At 38.4% G+C, this 22089-nt stretch overlaps 2 protein-coding genes across 7 annotated transcripts in view; both read right to left on the minus strand.

The window, feature by feature from the left end:
* Window positions 1-3158: 3158 nt before the first annotated feature.
* LOC133556907 (epigen-like) lies at window positions 3159-5757 on the minus strand. The gene is made up of 5 exons (XM_061907258.1): window positions 5754-5757; window positions 5573-5683; window positions 3574-3694; window positions 3323-3475; window positions 3159-3210 (listed from the first exon to the last, which is right to left on the minus strand). The coding sequence occupies exons 1-5, from the start codon at window positions 5755-5757 to the stop codon at window positions 3159-3161; spliced, it is 441 nt and encodes a 146-aa protein (XP_061763242.1).
* Window positions 3665-22089, minus strand: part of LOC133556337 (bifunctional methylenetetrahydrofolate dehydrogenase/cyclohydrolase 2, mitochondrial-like) — a 143765-nt gene continuing 125340 nt past the window's right edge. For all 6 annotated transcript variants that reach the window (XM_061906164.1, XM_061906163.1, XM_061906160.1 and 3 more), the window contains 5 exons: window positions 12239-12331; window positions 10066-10191; window positions 5754-6335; window positions 5573-5683; window positions 3665-3694 (listed from right to left, as the gene is read on the minus strand). In XM_061906164.1, coding sequence (XP_061762148.1) covers window positions 6220-6335; window positions 10066-10191; window positions 12239-12331 — 335 coding nt within the window. In that variant the 3' untranslated portion in view covers window positions 3665-3694; window positions 5573-5683; window positions 5754-6219. The remainder of the gene's footprint in view (window positions 3695-5572; window positions 5684-5753; window positions 6336-10065; window positions 10192-12238; window positions 12332-22089) is intronic.

A 22089-nucleotide genomic window follows, 5' to 3' on the forward strand; every position in this document is an offset into this window, starting at 1 on the left:
CGTCAAACATCCTGGCGGAAGTCCACCCACCACAGTTATGATTGTTTTTGTGTTTAATGTTGCCTCACAGTGAGCTTTTCGACACTCGTCACTGACCACTTCATTCGGTACATCTACAGGACAAGAACTGTACGTGTTATTAGATGCAAAATTAATGTTCAATATGTTCATTTAACAAATATATATATATATATATATATATATATATATATATATATATATATATATATATATATATATATATATATATACAAAGCCCGTTTCCATATAAGTTGGGAAATTGTGTTAGATGTAAATACAAACGGAATACAATGATTTGCAAATCCTTTTCAACCCATATTCAATTGAATGCTCTACAAAGACAAGATATTTGATGATCAAACTCATGAACTTTTTTTTTTTTTGCAAATAATCATTAACTTTAGAATTTGATGCCAGCAACACGTGCCAAAGTAGTTGGGAAAGGGCATGTTCACCACTGTGTTACATCACCTTTTCTTTTAACAACACTCAATAAACGTTTGGGAACTGAAGAAACTAATTGTTGAAGCTTTGAATGTGGAATTTCCGATTCTTGTTTTATGTGCTTCAGTTGTTCAGCAGTCTGCGCTGTAGTATTTTACGCTTCTTAATGCGCCACACATTTTCGATGGGAGACTGGTCTGGACTGCAGGCACTCTTCTTTTACGAAGCCACGCTGTTGTAACACGTGCTGAATTTGGCTTGGCATTGTCTTACTGAAATAAGCAGGGCCGTCCATGAAAAAGACGGCGCTTAGATGGCAGCATATGTTGTTCCAAAACCTGTATGTACCTTTCAGCATTAATGGTGCCTTCACAGATGTGTAAGTTACCCATGCCTTGGACACTAATGCACCCCCATACCATCACAGATGGTGGCTTTTGAACTTTGCATCGATAACAGTCTGAGTGGTTCGCTTCCCCTTTGGTCCGGATGACACGATGTTGAATATTTCCAAAAAAACAATTTGGAATGTGGACTCGTCAGACCACAGAATACTTATCCTCTTTGCATCAGTCCATCTTAGATGATCTCGGGCCCAGAGAAGCCGGCGGCATTTCTGAATGTTGTTGATAAATAGCTTTCACTTTGTATAGTAGAGCTTTAACTTGCACTTACAGATGTAGCAACAAACTGTATTTAGTGACAATGTTTTTTTGAAGTGTTCCTGAGCCAATGTGTTGATATCCTTTAGAGATTGATGTCTGTTTTTGATACAGTGCCGTCAGAGGGATCGAAGGTCACGGTCATTCAATGTTGGTTTCCGGCCATGCCGCTTATGTGGAGTGATTTCTCCAGATTAACTGAACCTTTTGATGATATTATGGACTGTAGATGTTGGAATCCCTAAATTTCTTGCAATTGTACTTTGACAAACATTGTTCTTAAACTGTTTGACTCTTTGCTCACGCAGTTGTGGACAAAGGGGTGTACCTCGCCCCATCCTTTCTTGTGAAATACTGAGCATTTTTTGGGAAGCTGTTTTTTACCCAATCATGGCACCCACCTGTTCCCAATTAGCCTGGACACCTGTGGGTTGTTCCTAATATGTGTTTGATGAGAATTCCTCAACTTTATCAGTATTTATTGCCACCTTTCCCAATTTCTTTGTCACGTGTTGCTGGCATCAAATTTTAAAGTTAATGATTATTTGCAAAAAAAACAAAAGTTTTATCAGTTTGAACATCAAATATGTTGTCTTTGTTGCATATTCAACTGAATATGGGTTGAAAATGATTTGCAAATAATTGTATTCCGTTTATATTTACATATAACACAATTTCCCAACTCATATAGAAATGGGGTTTGTGTATATATATATATATATATATATATATATATATATATATATATATATATGGTTTTATGTGCTGATTTGAGAAAAAAAATTGCAGATCTTATTCATCCTCTTTAAGGCTGTCACAAAGCTCCAAATGTTATTGTTTCCTGTTTTGAAAATGTTATTTTCATTTTGAAAAATCAATTGTATTAAAAAATATATATTTCCAATTTAAATTATAAATATATTATTTTAATGTATTTTTCCAATGTTATAAAAAAAAAATCACCAACAAAAATGGCCCAAAATCTCCACATATCTGTTTTTCTTTTACTGTTCTGCAAATTCTGCTTTGTTAATAAAAAAAAAATACCATTACATTGGAAAAAGTGATTTATGAAAAAGCCACATTTTAACTGTCATTATTTTTTCAAATATGATATTTTTCTTTCAATGTATTTTTCCAATTTGTTATCTAAAAATGGTTTCACGTGTGAGTTGTGCATAAAATTTCGTCTTTATTTGAACCTATTTGTTTCTCACCAAGTTATTTTTTTTTACTGCTCTGCAAAGTCTGTTTTGTTTGAAAAAGATTAACTAAAGAAAAACATTTTATTTGAAATATTTTTTTTCTTTGCATGCATTCTACCATGTTATAAATTATTTTACCAGTATGTTAGGAAATTATGGGTTTTACACTTTGACAAAAATCGGCGTTGCAATGCACCGTACAAAAAAACATTTGTTAATTTTGTTTAAATTGTGCATTTTTTTCATTAAAAGGCTGTTATCAGCTTTTTATGGTCCTGTTTTAAAGATTGAGTTTCTCATCTTCTTGACTAACATGACCAAATACACATTCATAAACTATACTGCAATTTTAAAAGGGTAACTTTTACACCTATATCTCTAAAACACTGCACAATGTCGCAACTGCAATAAGCTTTACAAAAAAAATTAAAAATACAGCAGCTATTAAAAAAGCAACTTTATTTGCATAACATCTAATTGTACCTCATAAAATATGCCTGTTCTTAAAATATGAGTGCATGATAGCGAGAAAGAATAGTTGTTTTATTGGTCCTAAATACACTGGAAAAATAAGAGAAAAACATTGAAATGTTCATGTATCATTCCTTTATTAATGTATCAAAATGTTAAATAAATCAAACACAAAATAAATTATAGTATAAAAAATAATAAATAGTTACAACAGTCCATTTTTTTCCCATTTTTTAAATTGTTGATTGTTTTGTACCTAATCTAAAAAAAAGTCTGTTTCAAGTAGAGGGGGCAACAAATGATGAGGATGGTGGAAGACATTTCTCTTAGGGGGGTTGAGGGGAAGGGTTAGAGGTCACACCGTTATATCAGATGGTTTGGATTGGATTTGTTTTGATTTTGTGCGCCTGAAAAAAAAAAAGAAACAAAGTTTGAGAAATATTACACTTGTTGGGACGAGTGAAATAAGGCGATTTGTTTTCTTATGGTGAACGAGCCAAACATCCCAAACCAACTCACCTCCTTCGCACAACGCAACAGACGAGGAAGGACAGGCTGAAAACCAGGAAGGCTGCCCCGCAGCTGACGCCAATCAAATGCTCCACGGCGAGGTGATAACCTCGAGAGAAGGACTGGAGGTGGCAGCGATTCCCGCTGGAGCCGGTCGGGCAGCTGAGGGTGCGAAAAGACAAAGATCAGAGCGCCTGCATTCCAGAGAGGTGAACAGGAAGCAGCGCGACGTGTTCGTACGCGTGCTTGTTGTATCTTACATGCAGAAGGGTTTTTTGTGGTCTTGGGGGTAGAGGCATGTGCCGCCGTTGAGACAGAAGTGCTGGTCTGCGCTCTCGCACGGCCTGTGAGAGCCCAGGAGCACAGGTTCATCCATGCTGCCTGCGCGAAAGCAAACATTATCCATAAATTAACAATAAAAACATCTCCATAAGCAGGAAAAGATTAAACCTCAGTGATATCAGATATGTCAGATCGTAGGTGTTTTTTGTTACCTTTTGCGTTCATATTTCGCCATTTGTTGCATTTTTGTTGCGTTTCGCTTGATTGTAAAATATGTTGATCGAAAGGGGGTGTGGCATTCATATATTGTTAATATTCAGTGTTTTATCGTTCATAGTTAATATTGTAAATCCCACATTCTTTATTTTCATGTACATTCTGGGTGTCTCATTCAGTAAAAAAATGTTTAATTCCATTCAGTTTTTAAGGTACTCTGTCACTATGTTTTTAGCATTCAGACATTATTGTGAGGTTTTGTATTAGTGTTCCTAAAAATCAGATATACCGGCCCCCAGACACAATTTTTTCTCTAAATTTGGCCTCCCCTAGTCAAACTAATTGCCCAGACCTGATTTAGATCGATGATGGAGACCCAAAGCGATTTAAAACGCAACATGCCGCTCCGCCGACCCGATTCAGTGTGAGCTGTCACTGGAAGTGCTTCCTAAAAAACACAGTTTGGCGCTTCGCATTCATTTGACACAGCAGTTGTATTGGTCATATGCAGAAAAAAAATTTGCTAACAAAATGCGTGTTTTAAAATTCAGTGCAGAAATATCCGTTGCTTCAAAAGTCGGGACTTATTTCCTGCAGTTTAAGACTGAAGCTATCGATCCTGTCTGAGAACCGGCCAGTTTGAAGTCACGTGACACGGGTCTTAAAAAGAGACAGGTAGTAATGAGGCGCTACACACCACAGGCAATTTCATTTTAAACAGTGGAGGTTGCTGTGCATTGCTGAGAAAATCCTAAGATTCCGTAAAAATAATAAAAGTTGGTAGAAACACTCACACTAAAAACTTTGTAAGAGACCATCTCAGAAACACAATGAAATTGTAGTTTTTTTTTACTGAATGGGACACGGAAATAATGAATGTGGTATTTACAATATTAACTATGAAAACACTGAATATTGAAAATATATGAACATTTCTCCTCTACTTTCCACATAACCTCCTTCATCAGCATCTTTTATAATCTAGCAAGAGCAACAAGGATGCAACAAACACAGCAAAACATAAACACTTATGGTAAAACACATCCACCTATTGGTATAATGTCACTGTTATGCAGAACTTTGTTGTAGAAATCTGCGCCTGTCTGACACTCGTGTATCAGGCTTGTTGCTGTGTGAACAAGCCGTGCCCACTCTGCTTCTTGTCGCGTCTGCATGGAACTGCTGTGATGTAGTTGTAATGCTTGCCGTAGTAACCGGTGAAAATTCTATAGATTCTATTTTCATGACTATTTACATAGTTACATAGCTTCAAGAGGTAGTCACCAGAAATGGTTTTCACTTCACAGGTGTGATTGAAGCTCATCGAGAAAATGCCAAGTGTGCAAAGCAGTAATCAGAGCAAAGGGTGGTTATTTTGAAGAAACTACAATATAAAACATGTTTTCAGTTATATCACATTGTTTTATTAAGTACATAACTCCACATGTGTTCAATCATAGTTTTGATGCCTTTAGTGACAATCTACAATGTAAATAGACATGAAAACAAAGAAAATGCTTTGAATGAGCAGAAGACGTGTCCAAAATTTTAGCCTGTACTATATATATATATATATATATATATATATATATATATATATTTTTTTTTTTTTTAAATCAATTTTTAAATTCTTTTAATCGATTAGGAATTGTTACAAATGAAAATTGCGATTTATTTGAAAATCAATTTTATTTTGAAACCCCTGTTGGGCACCCTAATTTTTATGTATAAAAAAAAAAATGAAACCCATCACTTAGTTACCTTTTTCAAGCAGAGTGTTTGGCGATGAGTCGTTTAGAAAAGGATCTGTGGTTGATTGTTGTGCAGATAGCCCTCGTGCTGCCAGGAGAAGAAGAATGGCCGACAGGACGCCTGCAAGAGACCCACATGACGGACGTTATCCACCTTACACCGTTCCAGCAAAGATGGCTCCATCACTTACCCATTTTGAGACTGTGCAAGAACATTTGTGCCAACCGTTGCTTCTCCACGCCGCTAACACCGTCCTCTCAACTTTATATAGAGCGCGTTCGGCGAGGGAATTCTTCATCCGCCAATCAATGAAACTTTTAGAACGACTGGTGCATGCTCATACAGGTCCTGATGGTGTAATCAGCCGGAGGAGGTGTACCTGACTGAGAAGCAAAAACCTTGGCACACTTTCAGGATTGGACCCAAACAAAACCATTCTTAAGTTTTATTTCCATTTTCGGTTTCGAGTGAAATGCTCAACCAGGAATCCAAGTGACCTCGGTAGAAAAAATATGACTCTTAGAAATGAATAACAGCAAACAAAGACCGTGACATCGCATAAAGGTGTCAAGTAAGTGTCCGTCCCAGCAGGTATGGAGTCGTTAAAAGTGTGTGTTTGTATCATTCAAGAGGCATGAGGCGGCTTTACGTCCGTGTTAATGCATCAGTGCATTCCTGGCAGCGGTCACAGTGTTCTTCATCAACATGGCCACCGTCATCGGACCCACACCTCCTGGAACAGGTGTGATAAAACTGGCCTTCTCTTTTACACCTGTTTGACAAAATGAGAGGAGTTCAGTTAGCTGCTATGGATGCTGTAGAACACTTTGCAGTTATGTGAGCACCCTTTGAGAAAAAGAGGGAACAAAGAAAAAAAGGAGACTTTCTATCAGCACAAAGTATTTTCAATGAATACTTACTCAAATTAATTATTTTGGATGACTACTTTTTAGTTTTACTTATGTAATTTTACTCTAAAGCAGGGGTATTCAATGTTTGCCAGGCCGTGGACCCCAAAACTGTAGCCCGACCTGGATAAACTAGTGTTTTAGTGCACTTTTTTAGGAATTTTGCCTATTGTTCACAATCATTATAAAAGACATGACGACGGATGGATTTTTTTTTGGTTCAATCCCCACCTAGTACCAACCTCAACACGTCCGTTGTGACCTGAGTAAGACATTTCACCCTTGCTCCTGATGGGTGCTGGCTAACGCCTTGCATGGTAGCTCCCTCCATCAGTGTGTGAATGTGTGTGTAAATGGGTAAATGTGGAAGTAGTGTCAAAAGCGCTTTGAGTACCTTAAAGGTAGAAAAGCGCTATACAAGTACAACCCATTTATCATTTATCATTTAAATAGAAGTCCACTTACAGCGGAACCGATGTAAGGTCCCCTATTTAACCTAATAATAACCATTCAAAAGCGCCAACAGTAAATCATTTACATTTTGTGACTTGAATATTAACCAAGTATTAGTGATATTGTTATTATAAGTGCTAACGCAGACAAACTATTCATAGTGGCAGCGATCACACAAGCTTGTGTACAATTTCAACATAATCGACTAATAAAGGTGTTTCCTCGCTTCCTGGAAGTTTATTCTAGATCGGGGGTCTCAAACACGAGACGTTATTTTGCGGCCCGCACCTGAATGTGAATATTTAAAGTTTTATGTGAATGGCGCTTTACAGCGTCATACTTGTATATCCTCGATTTTTCCGGGAAACTCCTAATTTCAGTGCCCCTCCAGGTGTAATCAGTCTCCCGAATTTCACCCTAACAACAATATTAAGGGGGCACCGTGGAGGCACTGCCTTTAGCGTCCTTTACAAACTGCGTGCCAGTCCAACCACATGTTGTATTTGACATCTGTAGATGCAGTAAGCGACTGCAAGACATACTTGGTCAACAGCCACACAGGTCACACTGAGGGTGGCCGTATAAACAACTTTAACACTGTTACAAATATATGCCACACTGTGAACCCACACCAAACAAGAATGACAAACACATTTTGGGAGAACATCCGCACTGTAACACAACATAAACACAGCACAACAAATACCCAGAATCCCATGCAGCCCTAACTCTCCTGGGCTACAATATACACTCCCGGCCCCCCAACCCAGCCCCCTATTGTATTGATCAGAGTTTCTACAGCTATCAGCGTATCCTTTTTTAATGCTTTTGAATGCCATTTTAAATGCCACTTCGAAAAAATGTAATACCCATGTCTGACCCCATATGGTTATGTATATATTAGGGGTGTAAAAATGTTTTATTTTTGAATGAATTGTGAATTTTATGCGTAATGATTCTTAATTGATAAAAAAAATCAAAAATCGATTAAAAAATAAATACAATTACTTTATTTACCCCAAAATCTGTCATGTCCAGCTACTAAATGTTTGAGTAGAATTTTATCAAACAAAACAAGTTTTCTTTTATGTAATATATATATACATATTTTTTTAGTTGTTTATTTTATTGGTGAATGTGTAGTTAATCATAGAACTGGCACCCAATGTTATTAAAAAAGTATTGATTTTGAATCGAGAAAAGATTATCTACCCCCATGAATCAAATTGAATCACCTCTAGTGTATATAGTCAAAATCATACAACTCTCTGTACACACACAATTGTAAATGTCACAATAATAATTTTGAATAGATGAAAAGTTTTCATTAACTGTTATTATCTAGTATTTTATTTTTCCTTAGTAGCATCCTGTGTTCTGGCTTCGTGCACGGCCATAGACAATAGACAATTAAAAGGTTCCTTCCACCTGTCAATCATACACTGCACCCTCAATCAAAATTATCAAAGGAAAAACTGCACTTAAGCCCTCTAAATAAACATCAAATTCTGAATCAGTTGATCAATATAAGATACCCATATTTTACATTTGTAATTCTTTAAAACATGCTGTAAAATTGCATATCGTCCAAAAATATGCCTTATACTGTCAAGGGTCAAGGTTCAAGGGTCAAGGTTTCTTTAATGGTACCCGGAGCTAAAATAGTTCTGCAGACATTTGCAATTCAGTGTTAAGACAGAACGAAGCAAGCAAACACAAATCATATAAAACATAAAAACATTTTAAACAACACACTGTAGAAAAATAAAATATAATACATTAAGAATGCAAATTATGCATGTGTTTGAAAATGGATGATTGATTCAAACATTTTACAAAAATACATGTCGTGGAAATATTTTTGAAAAAATGCCAATAAGATGCATTAAATACAAACTGAGTCAATTAACCATCATGAATAAATCATATTTTACACTCTCTAATTTGTTTAAATGGGTACAGTAGTTAGCAGGTTATGTATAATGTTAGGCAGCTGAAGGAACTCTTATTCATTTACTGTGGGAATGTCAGAAAATAACAGTTGTGGTCTGTTGTGAGAATTGCCTTGTTTGTCCATCCTCGGCGTCATGAGAGTTGCTAATGTTAGCCAAGTTATCTCGTGTGTTGGACTGGAGATGACTGAAATAAATACGAAACAAGTTCAGCTTCCTCATTAACATGAAATGATGTCACAGTTAAGGACTACACACATACTTTGACCAAAGAATGGCAAAGCTTAGGCCCCCAGATCCATTTGATTTTGCTATGGAGGCAGAGCTTTTCACGCTTTCGGATCTTACAGGACCTCTTGTATAGAGTTTTAAATTCAGTCACGAAGAAAAGAAACACAGATGCGGCAATTTATCGATGACCGCAATGTTCTTAATTTCATTTTGATTAATCATTTGATGGAATGACATATTGACTCTCAGCCAGGTCCTACAATAGTATTATTTTTTCAATGCTTCTGGACAGCGCATTTAATGCTTTTTATTGGCATTTCAGGCCTTAATTTTCTCAAAATCCATTTATTGAATTTTAATACTTTTTAGTCCCCCGTGGAAACCCTGGTGATCGTCCTCTTTGGGAAACTGCTTTTACATCATGATGAAGGAGCTCAAACACACCTCAAAAAGGAGGAAGAGGGAAGGATTATGGAGAGGCAAAGTACTCCTCTTTGGGGAATCCTCAAATGACAGTGGAGGAATGCATGGTGTCAGCAGCACTCATGCAGCCCCATACCATGCCGCTACAGTATCCCAGTCATATGTGACTATTTTCCAGGTATGCACTTGTGTTGCCAAACATTCCGACAATAATGGGTTATGGGTTATACTTGTATAGCGCTTTTCTACCTTTTGCTTAAGGAACTCAAAGCGCTTTGACACTATTTCCACATTCACCCATTCACACACACTGATGACGGGAGCTGCCATGCAAGGCGCTAACCAGGCCCCATCTGGAGCAAGGGTGAAGTGTCTTGCTCAAAGACACAGCGGACGTGACTAGGATGGTAGAAGGTGGGGATTGAACCGGTAACTCTGATTGCTGGCACGGCCACTCTCCCAACTTCGCCACGCCGTCCCCATAATGACCTAAATGTGTTCGTTTATCACTTTAATCAATTAGAGTTTGATTTACCCTCAAAGTCCACGTCGCCAATGAGCCTCAGTTTCCCCGTTTTGGGGTCCACAATGCGGTTAATGCCGACGTCAATGACCGCTGCACTTTCTTTCACCATATCTGCCGTGATCAGTCCGGGAACACCTAAACACAAGGAGGGGGGACAGTGGATTACATGACGTGAGGAAACATTTGTTTTCCTCTTTTGCCTTGAACCGTGCTGTTTTCCTTTCTGAAGCAAAGTTTGACGTCATCGCCAACAAGGAGGATCACAATCGATCACTTATCACAACGAACAAAGATGATGACACATCCTCTGAGCACATGTTTGTTTTCACTACACTCAGGCTGGCTTAACCTTCTCCGCTCACGCAGTATAGATTATTTATTTGTTGTAATAATGCTTCTTACCAATGATTGCACACTGGTAGATTTATTTATATGAACCAGTGGTTCGCAACCTTTGTTCAGAGATGTACCCCCTGTGAACATTTTTTAGTTCAACTACCCCCTAATCAGAGCAAAGCATTTTATGGTTGAAAAAAAGAGATAAAGAAGTAAAATACAGCACTATGTCATCAGTTTCAGATGTATTAAATTGTACAACAGTGCAAAATATGGCTCATTTGTAGTGGTCTTTCTTGAACTATTTGGAAAAAAAGATATAAAAATAACTAAAAACTTGTTGAAAAATAAACAAGTGATTCAATTATAAATAAAGATTTCGACACATAGCAGTAATCATTACCTTAAAGCGCCCTCTTTGACGATTGTAATAGAGATCCATCTGGATTCATGAACTTAATTCTAAACATTTCGTCACAAAAAAGGAATCTTTAACATCAATATTTATGGAACATGTCCACAAAAAATATATCTGTCAACACTGAATATTGCATTGTTGCATTTCTTTACACAGTTTATGAATTTACATTCATATTTTGTTGAAGTATTATTCAATAAATATATTTATAAAGGATTTTTGAATTGTTGCTATTTTTAGAATATTTTTTTTAAATCTCACGTACTCCTTGGCATACCTTCAAGTACCCCCAGGAGTACGCGTACCCCCATTTGAGAACCACTGATACAAACCCCTGTTTTTTAACCCATTGTTGTGCCGCAAAAAATATCTGTTTCTCAAATGTGGTCTTTATGGGTCGTGACGGCACTCAGTTGTAATACACTTTTCCACAAATACATAATTACGGCAGTATTCTCACATTGTCATAGAGAAGTTTCTAAAGCGCACAAATGATTACTGAAGTGTGGAAGATGTTTTTTATTCGGCAATGTAGTTAAAAAACATATGTATTATTAATTTAGTTTACTTTAGCACTAAATAATTGCATGTAAATACATTTTTCATTAGTTAATTATCAGACCCTTCTTATACAGTATATTTGTTTTTTTTTCTAATCAGCCAAACATAAACCTAAGATGTATTTGTTAAATAAATAATATTGTCTGTGATTAACACATAATTTCATATAATTTGAGAATGTTACAAATTGTAAGTAGGGGGGATAGAAATTTTAAATATGGTTAAAATCAAGAGTAAAATTACTAATTCAGTGTTAATATTTAGGTGGGCCGCTGTGTAGTGGAAAAGTTGTGCTCCGAAGTCAAAAATGTTTAAGAACTCCTGATTTAACCGCTGCCATAATTGTGAGATGAGTATCTTAACTTGAACTGCGGATTAATATATTGTTTGGGGTTGTTGATGTTTTATCAGTCACAAGTAGTAGTGGATACCAAAGGTGGTAATTTTATAGGCAGCGACCAAATACCGTCGGTACCACCGGGTATCAAGTCGTGTAAAATAAAAAGGTGCCATATTTTGATACCTTTACATGACGTCGCCTCCGGTTGCAGACTAAACACCGGCTCAAGGAAACAATCTCTCAAGTAGCACTCAGGGTGGATTTTTGCCAAACTCTTTTTTTTCAACACCAACAAAGCAAGTGTGCTTGGCAAAATGTTTAAATGTGAAGTAGGGCTCCACTCTTCTATAATGCGCTATTTTTAGCATTGGCGATTTCAACACCTCCAAATTTGCTAATTAAAACTACAACCAAGATGAACGTTTCAAACAAACAGCTGGGTTTTAATAAGCACAATACTTACAGTATAAACACTTTGTAGGGCCAAACTTAAGTGTAACTACAGCAAATTACAGGAATTACAGTACCTGCAGCAGCAACAATAATGTCCGCCAGGCTGGTTAGCTCCTTCAGCCGCTCCCTGGGCGTACATCTGTGAGCGATGGTAACTGTGGCGTCGCCTTAAAAGAAAACAAAACAAAACATAAAACTTAACTAAAGAACAACATCAAGTACATCAGGGTTAGTGTAAAATGTAAAGTAGATCAAATACAACAGTTGTGTGGATGATTCTCCCTTAATAACTACAACCTTTGGAAAATGAGCAGACTTGGAGGATGTTCATTCAGTTTTTTATTTTAGTCACAAAACTACAGTCATTTCAAATGGAAACTTTTAGGCTTTAAGAAAAACTAAAATAAATCAAGAATATAAATTGTGGTAGTCAGTAACAGTTACATTTTTAGATCAATCAGACTAAAAAAACATAGAATCACTCAAGTTTTGAGAAGAAAATGATGGACATGCGCTGTACATTTTAATTTCCAAAGCTAACACCCGCATCAGATGAAATGTGGTCATTAGTCTGCAGTTAAAAAGGAGTGTTTCCACTTTGGAGAGCTGTTGTTGCCCCAGGTGGATTGACATTAATCATGGCACCAACACGAAATATGTCAATTGAAACAAAGGAGAGGATTATCAAACTTCTCCAAGAAGGTAAATCATCATGCAGTGTTGCAAAATATGTTGATTGTTCACAGTCAGTTATGTCTAAAATGTGGACCAAGTACACACACGGGAAAGTTGAAAAAGCAAGCATATTGGTAAACCAAGGAAAATATCAAAGCGTCAAGACAGATTGTCTTGAAAACAACAAATGCACAGCAAAACAAATGAACAACTGGCCGGAAAGTGGAGTCACCGTATGTGACAGAAATGTTTAAAAGTGCCAAGAGGAAATGGCATTTAAATACAGAAATGCTACCTGTATACAAACACCTTCATTAACAGCTAAACAGAAAAGGTTCTAATGGGCTAAGGAAGAGCAATGGTGGACTGTGGATGACTGGATGAAAGTATACTCAGTGATGAATCGTCAATCTGCATTGGGCAAAGTGATGATGCTGGAGCTTATGTTTGATGCCGTTCCAAAATTTACAAAGACAACTGATATCATTGATGATATGGTGATGCATGTCAGGTAATGGCACTGGAAAGATGGCTGTCATCACATCATCACTAAAACACAAGTTTACATTTTGGACATGCTTCTTATTCCATCAATGGAAAGGATGTTAGGGGATGATGAAATAATTTTTCAAGGCGATAATGCATCCTGCCATAAAGCAAAAAATTTACAAATGTTCCTTGAAGAAAGAATACATGAGGTCAATGTCTTGTCCCGTAAATAGTCCGGATCTCAATCCAATTGAAAATGCTTAGTGGAAATAGAAAAACATGGTCCATGACAAGACTCAAATATGATCTAATTTTTGGAGCCTTGATCCAAACTATAATTTCCAGGTTTTTCCAAGCAGTTTACACGACAGCAAAGTTTAGGCTTCCGAACTATCAATAAAATCGTTTAATAAGATGTAAAAGGATTTGACTGACTGACATACATTGTTATTGCAATCTTCAATCAGCATTGGCAGTTAAAGTGAGGGAAAAAAACTCTTATCTACTAAACAAAAGACACAAATATGCTTGTCTGTCAATGTTGTGATTATTGACCCTGTCCTTGTTGAAGTACTGATCTGTTCTTATGTACAGACGGCTAAAGAAAAGTTTATACAACTGAACAATGATGATAATGACAGCATTGTGTTGTTTTTCCCCCCTGGTATGTAAGGTTTTTCCAGTCATTGCTGCTATGACCAGGGGTTGAGGGCCTGGAGCGATAAGATTCAAACAAGGAGCGCTTCAAGGGAGTAAGAATGTGGCGGAAGAAAAGGCGAGTCAGAACACATCACCACTTCCATACTACATACCTTTAGTTTAAGCTCGGCTTTGACTTACTGTTCATTTTCCAAAGTAAATAATGAAATCACTCATTATTTGCTCCATGGACAAAAATGTCACCATTATGAACAGTTTATTAATAATAGGGGTGTCCTGATATATATTTTTTTAAATGATACTGATATTGCAGCCTTAAAAATGCTGAGTTAACTAGCCTAGAAATGGCTTGTTAAAGTGATATGTTATTGTGATCGCGTGGGCTCTGCATACTGGATAAAAATATTTGAACAGATTCTGCAATGGACTATACAAGGGGTCAGCAACCCGCGGCTCTCTAGTGCTGCCCTAGTGGCTCCCATGAGCATTTTCAAAAAAAGATTAAAAATGGAAAAAGATGGGGGGAAAAATTTGGACAAACATGACACAAAGCTTCCCAATTGCTACAGAGCCCATATGGTGTTGTGTATGCTTCACTGATGAGAGTATTTGGTGAACATTGTTTGTCTTACTAATTTTGGCGGTTCTTGAACTCACCATAGTGTGGACTGTGATGCAACAGTTTGTTTACATGTAAAATCTTCCACTCCTACTTTGTCTCATTTTGTCCACCAAAAGTTTCATGCTGTGTGTGTATTCACAAAGGTGTGCTTTGTTGATGTTTTATCCATTATCCAGAGTCCTTTGAACGCAGATTTCTTGCCGGGACATATGGTACAATACAATCGGCAAGATAGGATGGAGCTAGACCGTGTAGTATTTTATACGTAAGTAGTAAAACCTTAAAGTCACATCTTAAGTGCACAGGTAGCCAGTGCAGGTGAGCCAGTACAGGCGTAATGTGATCAAACTTTCTTGTTCTTGTCAAAAGTCTAGCAGCCGCATTTTGTACCAACTGTAATCTTTTAATGCTAGACATGGGGAGACCCGAAAATAATACGTTACAGTAGTCGAGGCGAGACGTAACAAACGCATGGATAATGCGTTAATGGATTCACAGTATCATGTTAGACCCGCTCGACATCCATTGCTTTCCTCCTCTCCAAGGTTCTCATAGTCATCATTGTCACCGACGTCCCACTGGGTCATTATTGTCACCGATGTCCAACTGGGTGTGAGTTTTCCTTGCCCTTATGTGGGCCTACCGAGGATGTCGTAGTGGTTTGTGCAGCCCTTTGAGACACTAGTGATTTAGGGCTATTTAAGTAAACATTGATTGATTGATTGATTGATGTTTTTTACTTGTTGAAGTGTTATTCAGGCATATTTGGTCAGTGCATGACTGCAATCTAATCAATGCTAACATGCTATTTAGGCTAGCTGTATGTACATATTGCATCATTATGCCTCATTTGTAGATATATTTCCTTTACTTTCAAACTCTTTGTATATAATTTAGTTTTGTATGTCTCGCGACACATTATCTGTATATAATATTGGTTGCTTTTCAGATAGTTGTTTGTGGGCGATGTTGTTCCAGACCACAGCAAACATTACCTAGCTTGCCAAAGATTGTAAAAAATCTATTAAAAGAAGACAGCATGCCGTTTCCTTTAACTTGGACACACAGATCTATACCTTTGGCCATTAAAAGCCAGTAATTTCCAGGAGTTATCTCAGCCTCTGATTTACAAATGGTTTCTAATGTTGTAAAAATGTGTAGAATAAATATTACATTTCAACATTTCTGTCAACAAAGATTTGCTTCAGCCTGCGACACATAGTCATTTTGATAGTAGGCTTATATAGCTAATATAGACACTTACATTATGTGTTGCCTTCATTATAACACTTACTATATATTTAATTTTTTTGCTGCTCCAGACAGATCAGTTTTTTGTATTTTTGATCCAATATGGCTCTTTCAACGTTTTGGGTTGCCAACCCCTGGACTATACCATTTAGTTGTTATAATTTGCTTTCCTACATATCCGAGTCTCATTTGCAAGTAGGCATTCATTTCAGTTTGTCCAAGGTGTGTTGCCGTAGTCAGGAGGTAGTGTTTGCTATTAAGTTGAACATGCCAATCTTGTCTTTTAAGTCCTCGAAAGTGTTTGTACTAAGTTTGTCGCTACATCTGTAAGTGCAAGTTAACATCCAGAAACGCTGCCAGCTTCGCTGGGCCCGAGCTCATCGAAGATTAACTGATGCAAATTGGAAAAGTGTTCTATGGTCTTACGAGTCCACTTTTCAAATTGCCTTTGGAAACTGTGGACGTTGTGTCCTCCGGACCAAAGAGGAAAGGAACCGTCTGGACTGTTCGAGGCGCAAAGTTCAAAAGCCAGCATCTGTGACAATATGGGGGTGCATTAGTGCCCAAGGCATGCGTAACTTACACATCTGTGAAGGCACCGTTAATGCTGAAAGGTACATACAGGTTTTAGAGCAACATATGCTGCCATCCAAGCAACGTTATCATGTCTTGCTTATTTCAGCAAGTCAATGCCAAGCCACATTCTGCACGTGTTACAACAGTGTGGCTTCGTAATAAGAGTGGTACTAGACTGGACTGCCTGTAGTTCAGACCTGTCTCCCATTGAAAATGTGTGGCAAATTATGAAGCGTAAAATACAACAATGGACTATTGAACAACTTAAGTTATACATCAAGCAAGAATGGGAAAAAATTTCACCTGAAAAGCTTTAAAAAGTGGTCTCCTCAGTTCCCAAACGTTTACTGAATGTTGTTAAAAAGAAAGGTCATGTAACAACACAGTAGTAGGAATGCCCCTGTGCCAACTTTTTTGCAATGTGTTGCTGCCATCAGTTTTACAGTGTTTTGAAGTAAAATACTCCTAAAGGCTCCCAGAGGGAAACAAACAAACTGTTATCAGCCTGCTAAGCTAGGAAGAAGAGACATTAAAAGGACCAGAACAGACTTGCTTGGATCAGAGTTTTTAGATGCAAGCCGATATAATCGGACGCATTTTGTTTTGCTGATATCAGGGTGATATAATAATGTTGTAGGCACCATTTTAACATTTTTACTGTTAAATGCTGTATTTATGGCCGAACCGTAATCAAGTGGTGTTAATTGGAAGCAGGTGGTGAGGCTATTACTTCTAACTTCTGAAATGTTGCTATATACAAGTACTTTTTATTTGAACTTTAACAAATATTTTAGAGGGCATGAGAAAAAAGAAGGCAAAGCTCTCTTTGACTATATGGTCCTAATATTAGCAAGTATATTTTGCAGCACAGTATTTCTTAACCATAGGGCCGCGAATAATTGTTTCTCAGCTGTGAGTCTGTATGGGGCCGCAGCGGTACTCAGATGTAATACACTTTTCCACCACTTGTGGCAGTAATGGTAATATCACACAAACAGAAGATGTCTGCCAGCTAAAGTCATAGAGAAGTTTAAGCCAAAAAATTATGACTTTAAGTGATGTTTTATTTTCATCTGCACATAAATTGTATTGACATTTTAGTTAAGAAACACACCATGATACATTTAGGTTTTTTTGTCTTTTTTAACACAACATGGTTGTATGTAAAAGTATTTTTTGTCGAGTCCCTTCTTACGCATCATTTTTGTTTAGTAATTATTTTTTCTGATCAGCCTGACCTTAGCATAAGGGTTATGTGTTAAATCATAATCTTTGTGATTTACACATGGTTTCATATCATTTGACACGATTGTAAACAGTGAGTTGGTTTGATATAATTATTGAACACTTTGAGTGGGCCCCGGGACCCTCTGTAGTGGGAAAGTCTCGCCCCGTGTTAAAAAAGGCTAAGAACCCCTAATCTAGAGGAGTCACTACATTGGTGTGTACTAGTAGTTGTTTTAAATGACATGTTGCATGTTGGTGAAGTGATTTTCTGTTTGCATTTTGGGTGGAGAAAGTTTCTGCTGGGAAGCGATGCACATGCCTGCTTTTACTTGATCCTGCACAGATTAGATTTAACCAAAATGATTATTATTTGCATTGGTAGTAGGAATGTGCACTTGTCTAAGCAAGATATGTTTTGGACAATATCACAGACTTTCTGTCTGGAAGTTGATAGTGCCAGTATTAGTGCAATACATTGAATTAATATCTTGTTGCTTCATACTTGAAAGACATTCCAGTGATTGCCTCTACAAATCTTTCTTACTTCCTGCGGCCTTATAAGGTCACTTGATCCGCCAGCCAGGGGCGTGGGTAAGAGTCCCCCGCCCCCACGCCGTGCACACCCTGGTGTGTGTTCCTTGTACACATCCGTCCGGGAAAGTTGAAGTTTACAATGATGAAACACGTACAAAGTGCACTGAAGGAATAATAAATGTTAAATCAAATGAACGTGGATGATTAATTGTGGTGAATTACACATTAATCAGAATGTACTCTCTTGTCATTCTTTAGGTGAATGACGAAGTATGTTCTGTTTGTGGCAAGTTAAGTGTATCTTTCGGGGTTTTAGGGATCCAAACAGACTATCTTCCAGTAATGTCATAGTTTAGTATAATTCCAGCCTGAGCATCCTGAAAGGCTTAAGCCTGAAAAATATTCTCGCATCTGGTAACTTGCGTAGACTACGCCGGCTTACTCCTCCTCCTGCACCTCCTCCTGCACCTCCCAAAAATCCTTGCTTTGTGTCAGCGCCGACGCGAACCGCAGAGCTGTGATAGGTCAGCTCGTTTACTACATAATTTCCGGCGAAAGCAAAAAAAACACACAAAGAACAATAAAACAGAAGAGCGTTTAAGTCGGGAATTTCCCCACTATGACCATTTGTACAACACTTCTTTGCCGAATACAAAGAATACCAGACGGCCAACATTTCCTGGAGAGAAATTGCGAGGAATACAGGTCTAAAGGTGAGCGAGTGCCTCAAGAAATGGAAGAAATTGGGGAAAAAAAGCTTGCATCACAAACAACACAATTTGGGAAATTCCACTTGCGCCAAAATTCTCCTGCTATCATTTTCCACTGGTGGGTTGAAAGGCAGGGCACACATTTGGTTAACAGGGCCATCTTCAATATTGCCAATACAGTAAATGAGGTGATTTTGTAGCTTGCTGTGTTCCAGCAGATGCTAAAACTCGCAATGTTATCTGCTAATCTCTTGGTCACACCGATTGGCATTTTGTGTGCGGCAAATTCGCGGTTTCACGAACAAAATCGTCAAATCGACCTGCCGCCATCCGTAAGTACTTGACATGCGTTTTCTTCGTCCAGTCTCAGCGGTGGAACAAGTGCGGCAAAATCGCCCTTCCCCTGCTTCGACTTGTTCAGCGGTCGCACAGTCCACCTTCGCGAACATCATCTCTTTCGGGTTGGAAGCATTGGGCCGCATTTAGCAACCATTCTTAAGAACACATTTTGTTCTAGGCTCACTTAGGAAGTTTTTAAGGAGATTTTTGTATTCACCAATGTTTTCGTAGCTGGGATTTGTTCGTAGGTAAGAAAAAAATCTACGAGTGCTTCCAGCACTCTTAGGGTGGCCTATTTGTTCTTAGGTGTGACAAGTTCCCCTACTTCTATTGTCTAATGTTAAATTAATATCATATATAGATAGATAGATAGATAGATAGATAGATGGATAGATAGATGGACGGATGGATCATACTTGCCAACATTGAGACCTCTGATTTCGGGAGGTGGGGGGTTGGGGGGGGGCGATGTTGGGGGCAGGGGGCGTGGTTAAGAGGGGAATAGTATATTTACAGCTTTTGTTTGCACAGTTGTGCACTGCACTTTCTAAAAGCCGTAGATGTTATTGTCACATATGCATGATTGATTGAAACTTTTATTAGTAGATTACACAGTACAGTACATATTCCGTACAATTGACCACTAAATGGTAACACCGCAATAAGTTTTTCAACTTGTTTTAAGTCGGGGTCCAAGTTAATCAATTCATGGTACAAATATATACTATCAGCATAATATAGTCATCACACAAGTTAATCATCATAGTATATACATTGAATTATTTACAATCCGGGGGTTGGGATGAGGAGCTTTGGTTGATATCAGTACTTCAGTCATCAACAATTGCATCAAAGAGAAATGGACATTGAAACAGTGTAGGTCTTAGTTAGTAGGATATGTACACCGAGCAGACAACATAGTGAGTTCAAATAGCATAAGAACAAGTATATACATTAGAAATACATTCGATTATTTGCATTAGGTTATTTACAATCCGGGGAGATGGGATGTGAATTGGAGGAGGATTAGTAAAGGGTTGAAGTTGCCTGGAGGTGTTGTGGTGCATGTACAGTAGATTGCAGTATTGTCATGTTTAAGAGTGTCACATGCTGTTTACGGCAGACGAACTGCCTTATGGTAGATGTAAAAGTGACTGCTATTGTTGTGTGTTATTACCGGGCTGGGAGGACGTTAATGAAACTGCCTAACAATAAACCCACATAAGAAACCAAGAACTCGCCCTCGATCATTCTACAGTTATAACGTCACTGGGCAGACACACTGTTTATGATGTGGGAAAGCGGACGTGAAAACAGGTTGTCCTCGCTCAGGTCCGCACGGAGCTGGAGGGGGCATGGCCTCCAGCTCCGCCTGAATTTTGGGAGATTTTCGGGAGAAAATTTGTCCCGGGAGGTTTTCGGGAGAGGCGCTGAATTTCGGGAGTCTCCCGGAAAATCCGGGAGGGTTGGCAAGTTTGGGATAGATAGATAGATAGATAGATAGATAGATAGATAGATAGATAAGACAGACAGGTAGACATATAGCAAAATGAACAATATATAGACATTTCAAAATACCGTGTGTCTGCACACTCACACACACGCACGCACGCACACACACACAATCATCAATTACCGGGGCGTTGATTTAGTGATGAATGACTCTTTAAAATACTCAACTCACACAATGGCAATGCTTTTGCTGCTACTGCAAGATGCAGCAGATCGTGCCCTGGGTAGGGAGCGCATATTTCACAACCCTGTAGACCTGCAGGATAATACGATTTTTTCTTCTGTAATCTGTTTGTGTTTTCTCCGTGTGTTTGATGTTCGGCTTTTCCGCCGGAATTGTGCCCTTACATGGGGAATTAAGAGTGTTTACCTATGCAAATTACAGAAGTAAGAAGAGTGTTTACATATGCATATTGGGGAAATAAGGGCGAGTTTATATGCAAATTATGATAAACACGCACGCACTACTCGGTGGCCTAGTGGTTAAAGTGTCCGCCCTGAGATCAGTAGGTCGTGAGTTCAAATCCCGGCCGAGTCTTACCAAAGACTATAAAAATGGGACCTATTACCTCCCTGCTTGGCACTCAGCATTAAGGGTTAGAATTGGGGGTTAAATCACCATAAATGATTCCCGGGCGTGGCACCGCTGCTGCCCACTGCTCCCCTCACCTCCCAGGGGGTGATCAAGGGTGATGGGTCAAATGCAGAGAATAATTTCGCCAGATCTAGTATGTTTATGACGATCATTGGTACTTTTAACTTTAACTTAAGTTGTATGGTATACTAGCATAGTATTGCGGTACAAGATGGCTGCGCCCGGAAGGGCTGCGACATTGAGGAGCTCTTGCTAAATATGGAACATTTGGCACAAAAACCGGACAATTCTACAAAGTTTATGGCTGGCTCACATCGTGGTCACTCTGTGATCACGTACGACCGCCAGACACTTCTGGATGTGGACATATCGGGCCGTTTTGGACTGATAGACGCGTGCTTGCTAGACCTGCTAACTAGCACGGGAATACTTCGCCGGCTACATCCAGCGGCCTGTGAAGCAGCGGAGTATAGTAGCAGCGGGGGCCGTCTACGGAGCAGACGCCAGCGGTGTGATCGGAAACGCGGATGCCGAGCGGGGCTAAAAACAAAGCAGAAGGCTAATCCCCACAGAACACCACTTCCCTCCATCCTGAAGCCAGATTTAAATGGAAGATGCTAGATTACTGGTCTGGGTAAGGAGTCAGTTAAATTAGAACAAGTTTTTTCTGCTTTGATTGTTTCAGAGTTGGACATGTGTTCTACTGAGGTGGCAAACTATGATGGGTGCAGTTTA

Source organism: Nerophis ophidion, linkage group LG07 (assembly GCF_033978795.1).
Source record: "Nerophis ophidion isolate RoL-2023_Sa linkage group LG07, RoL_Noph_v1.0, whole genome shotgun sequence".
NCBI lineage: Eukaryota > Metazoa > Chordata > Actinopteri > Syngnathiformes > Syngnathidae > Nerophis > Nerophis ophidion.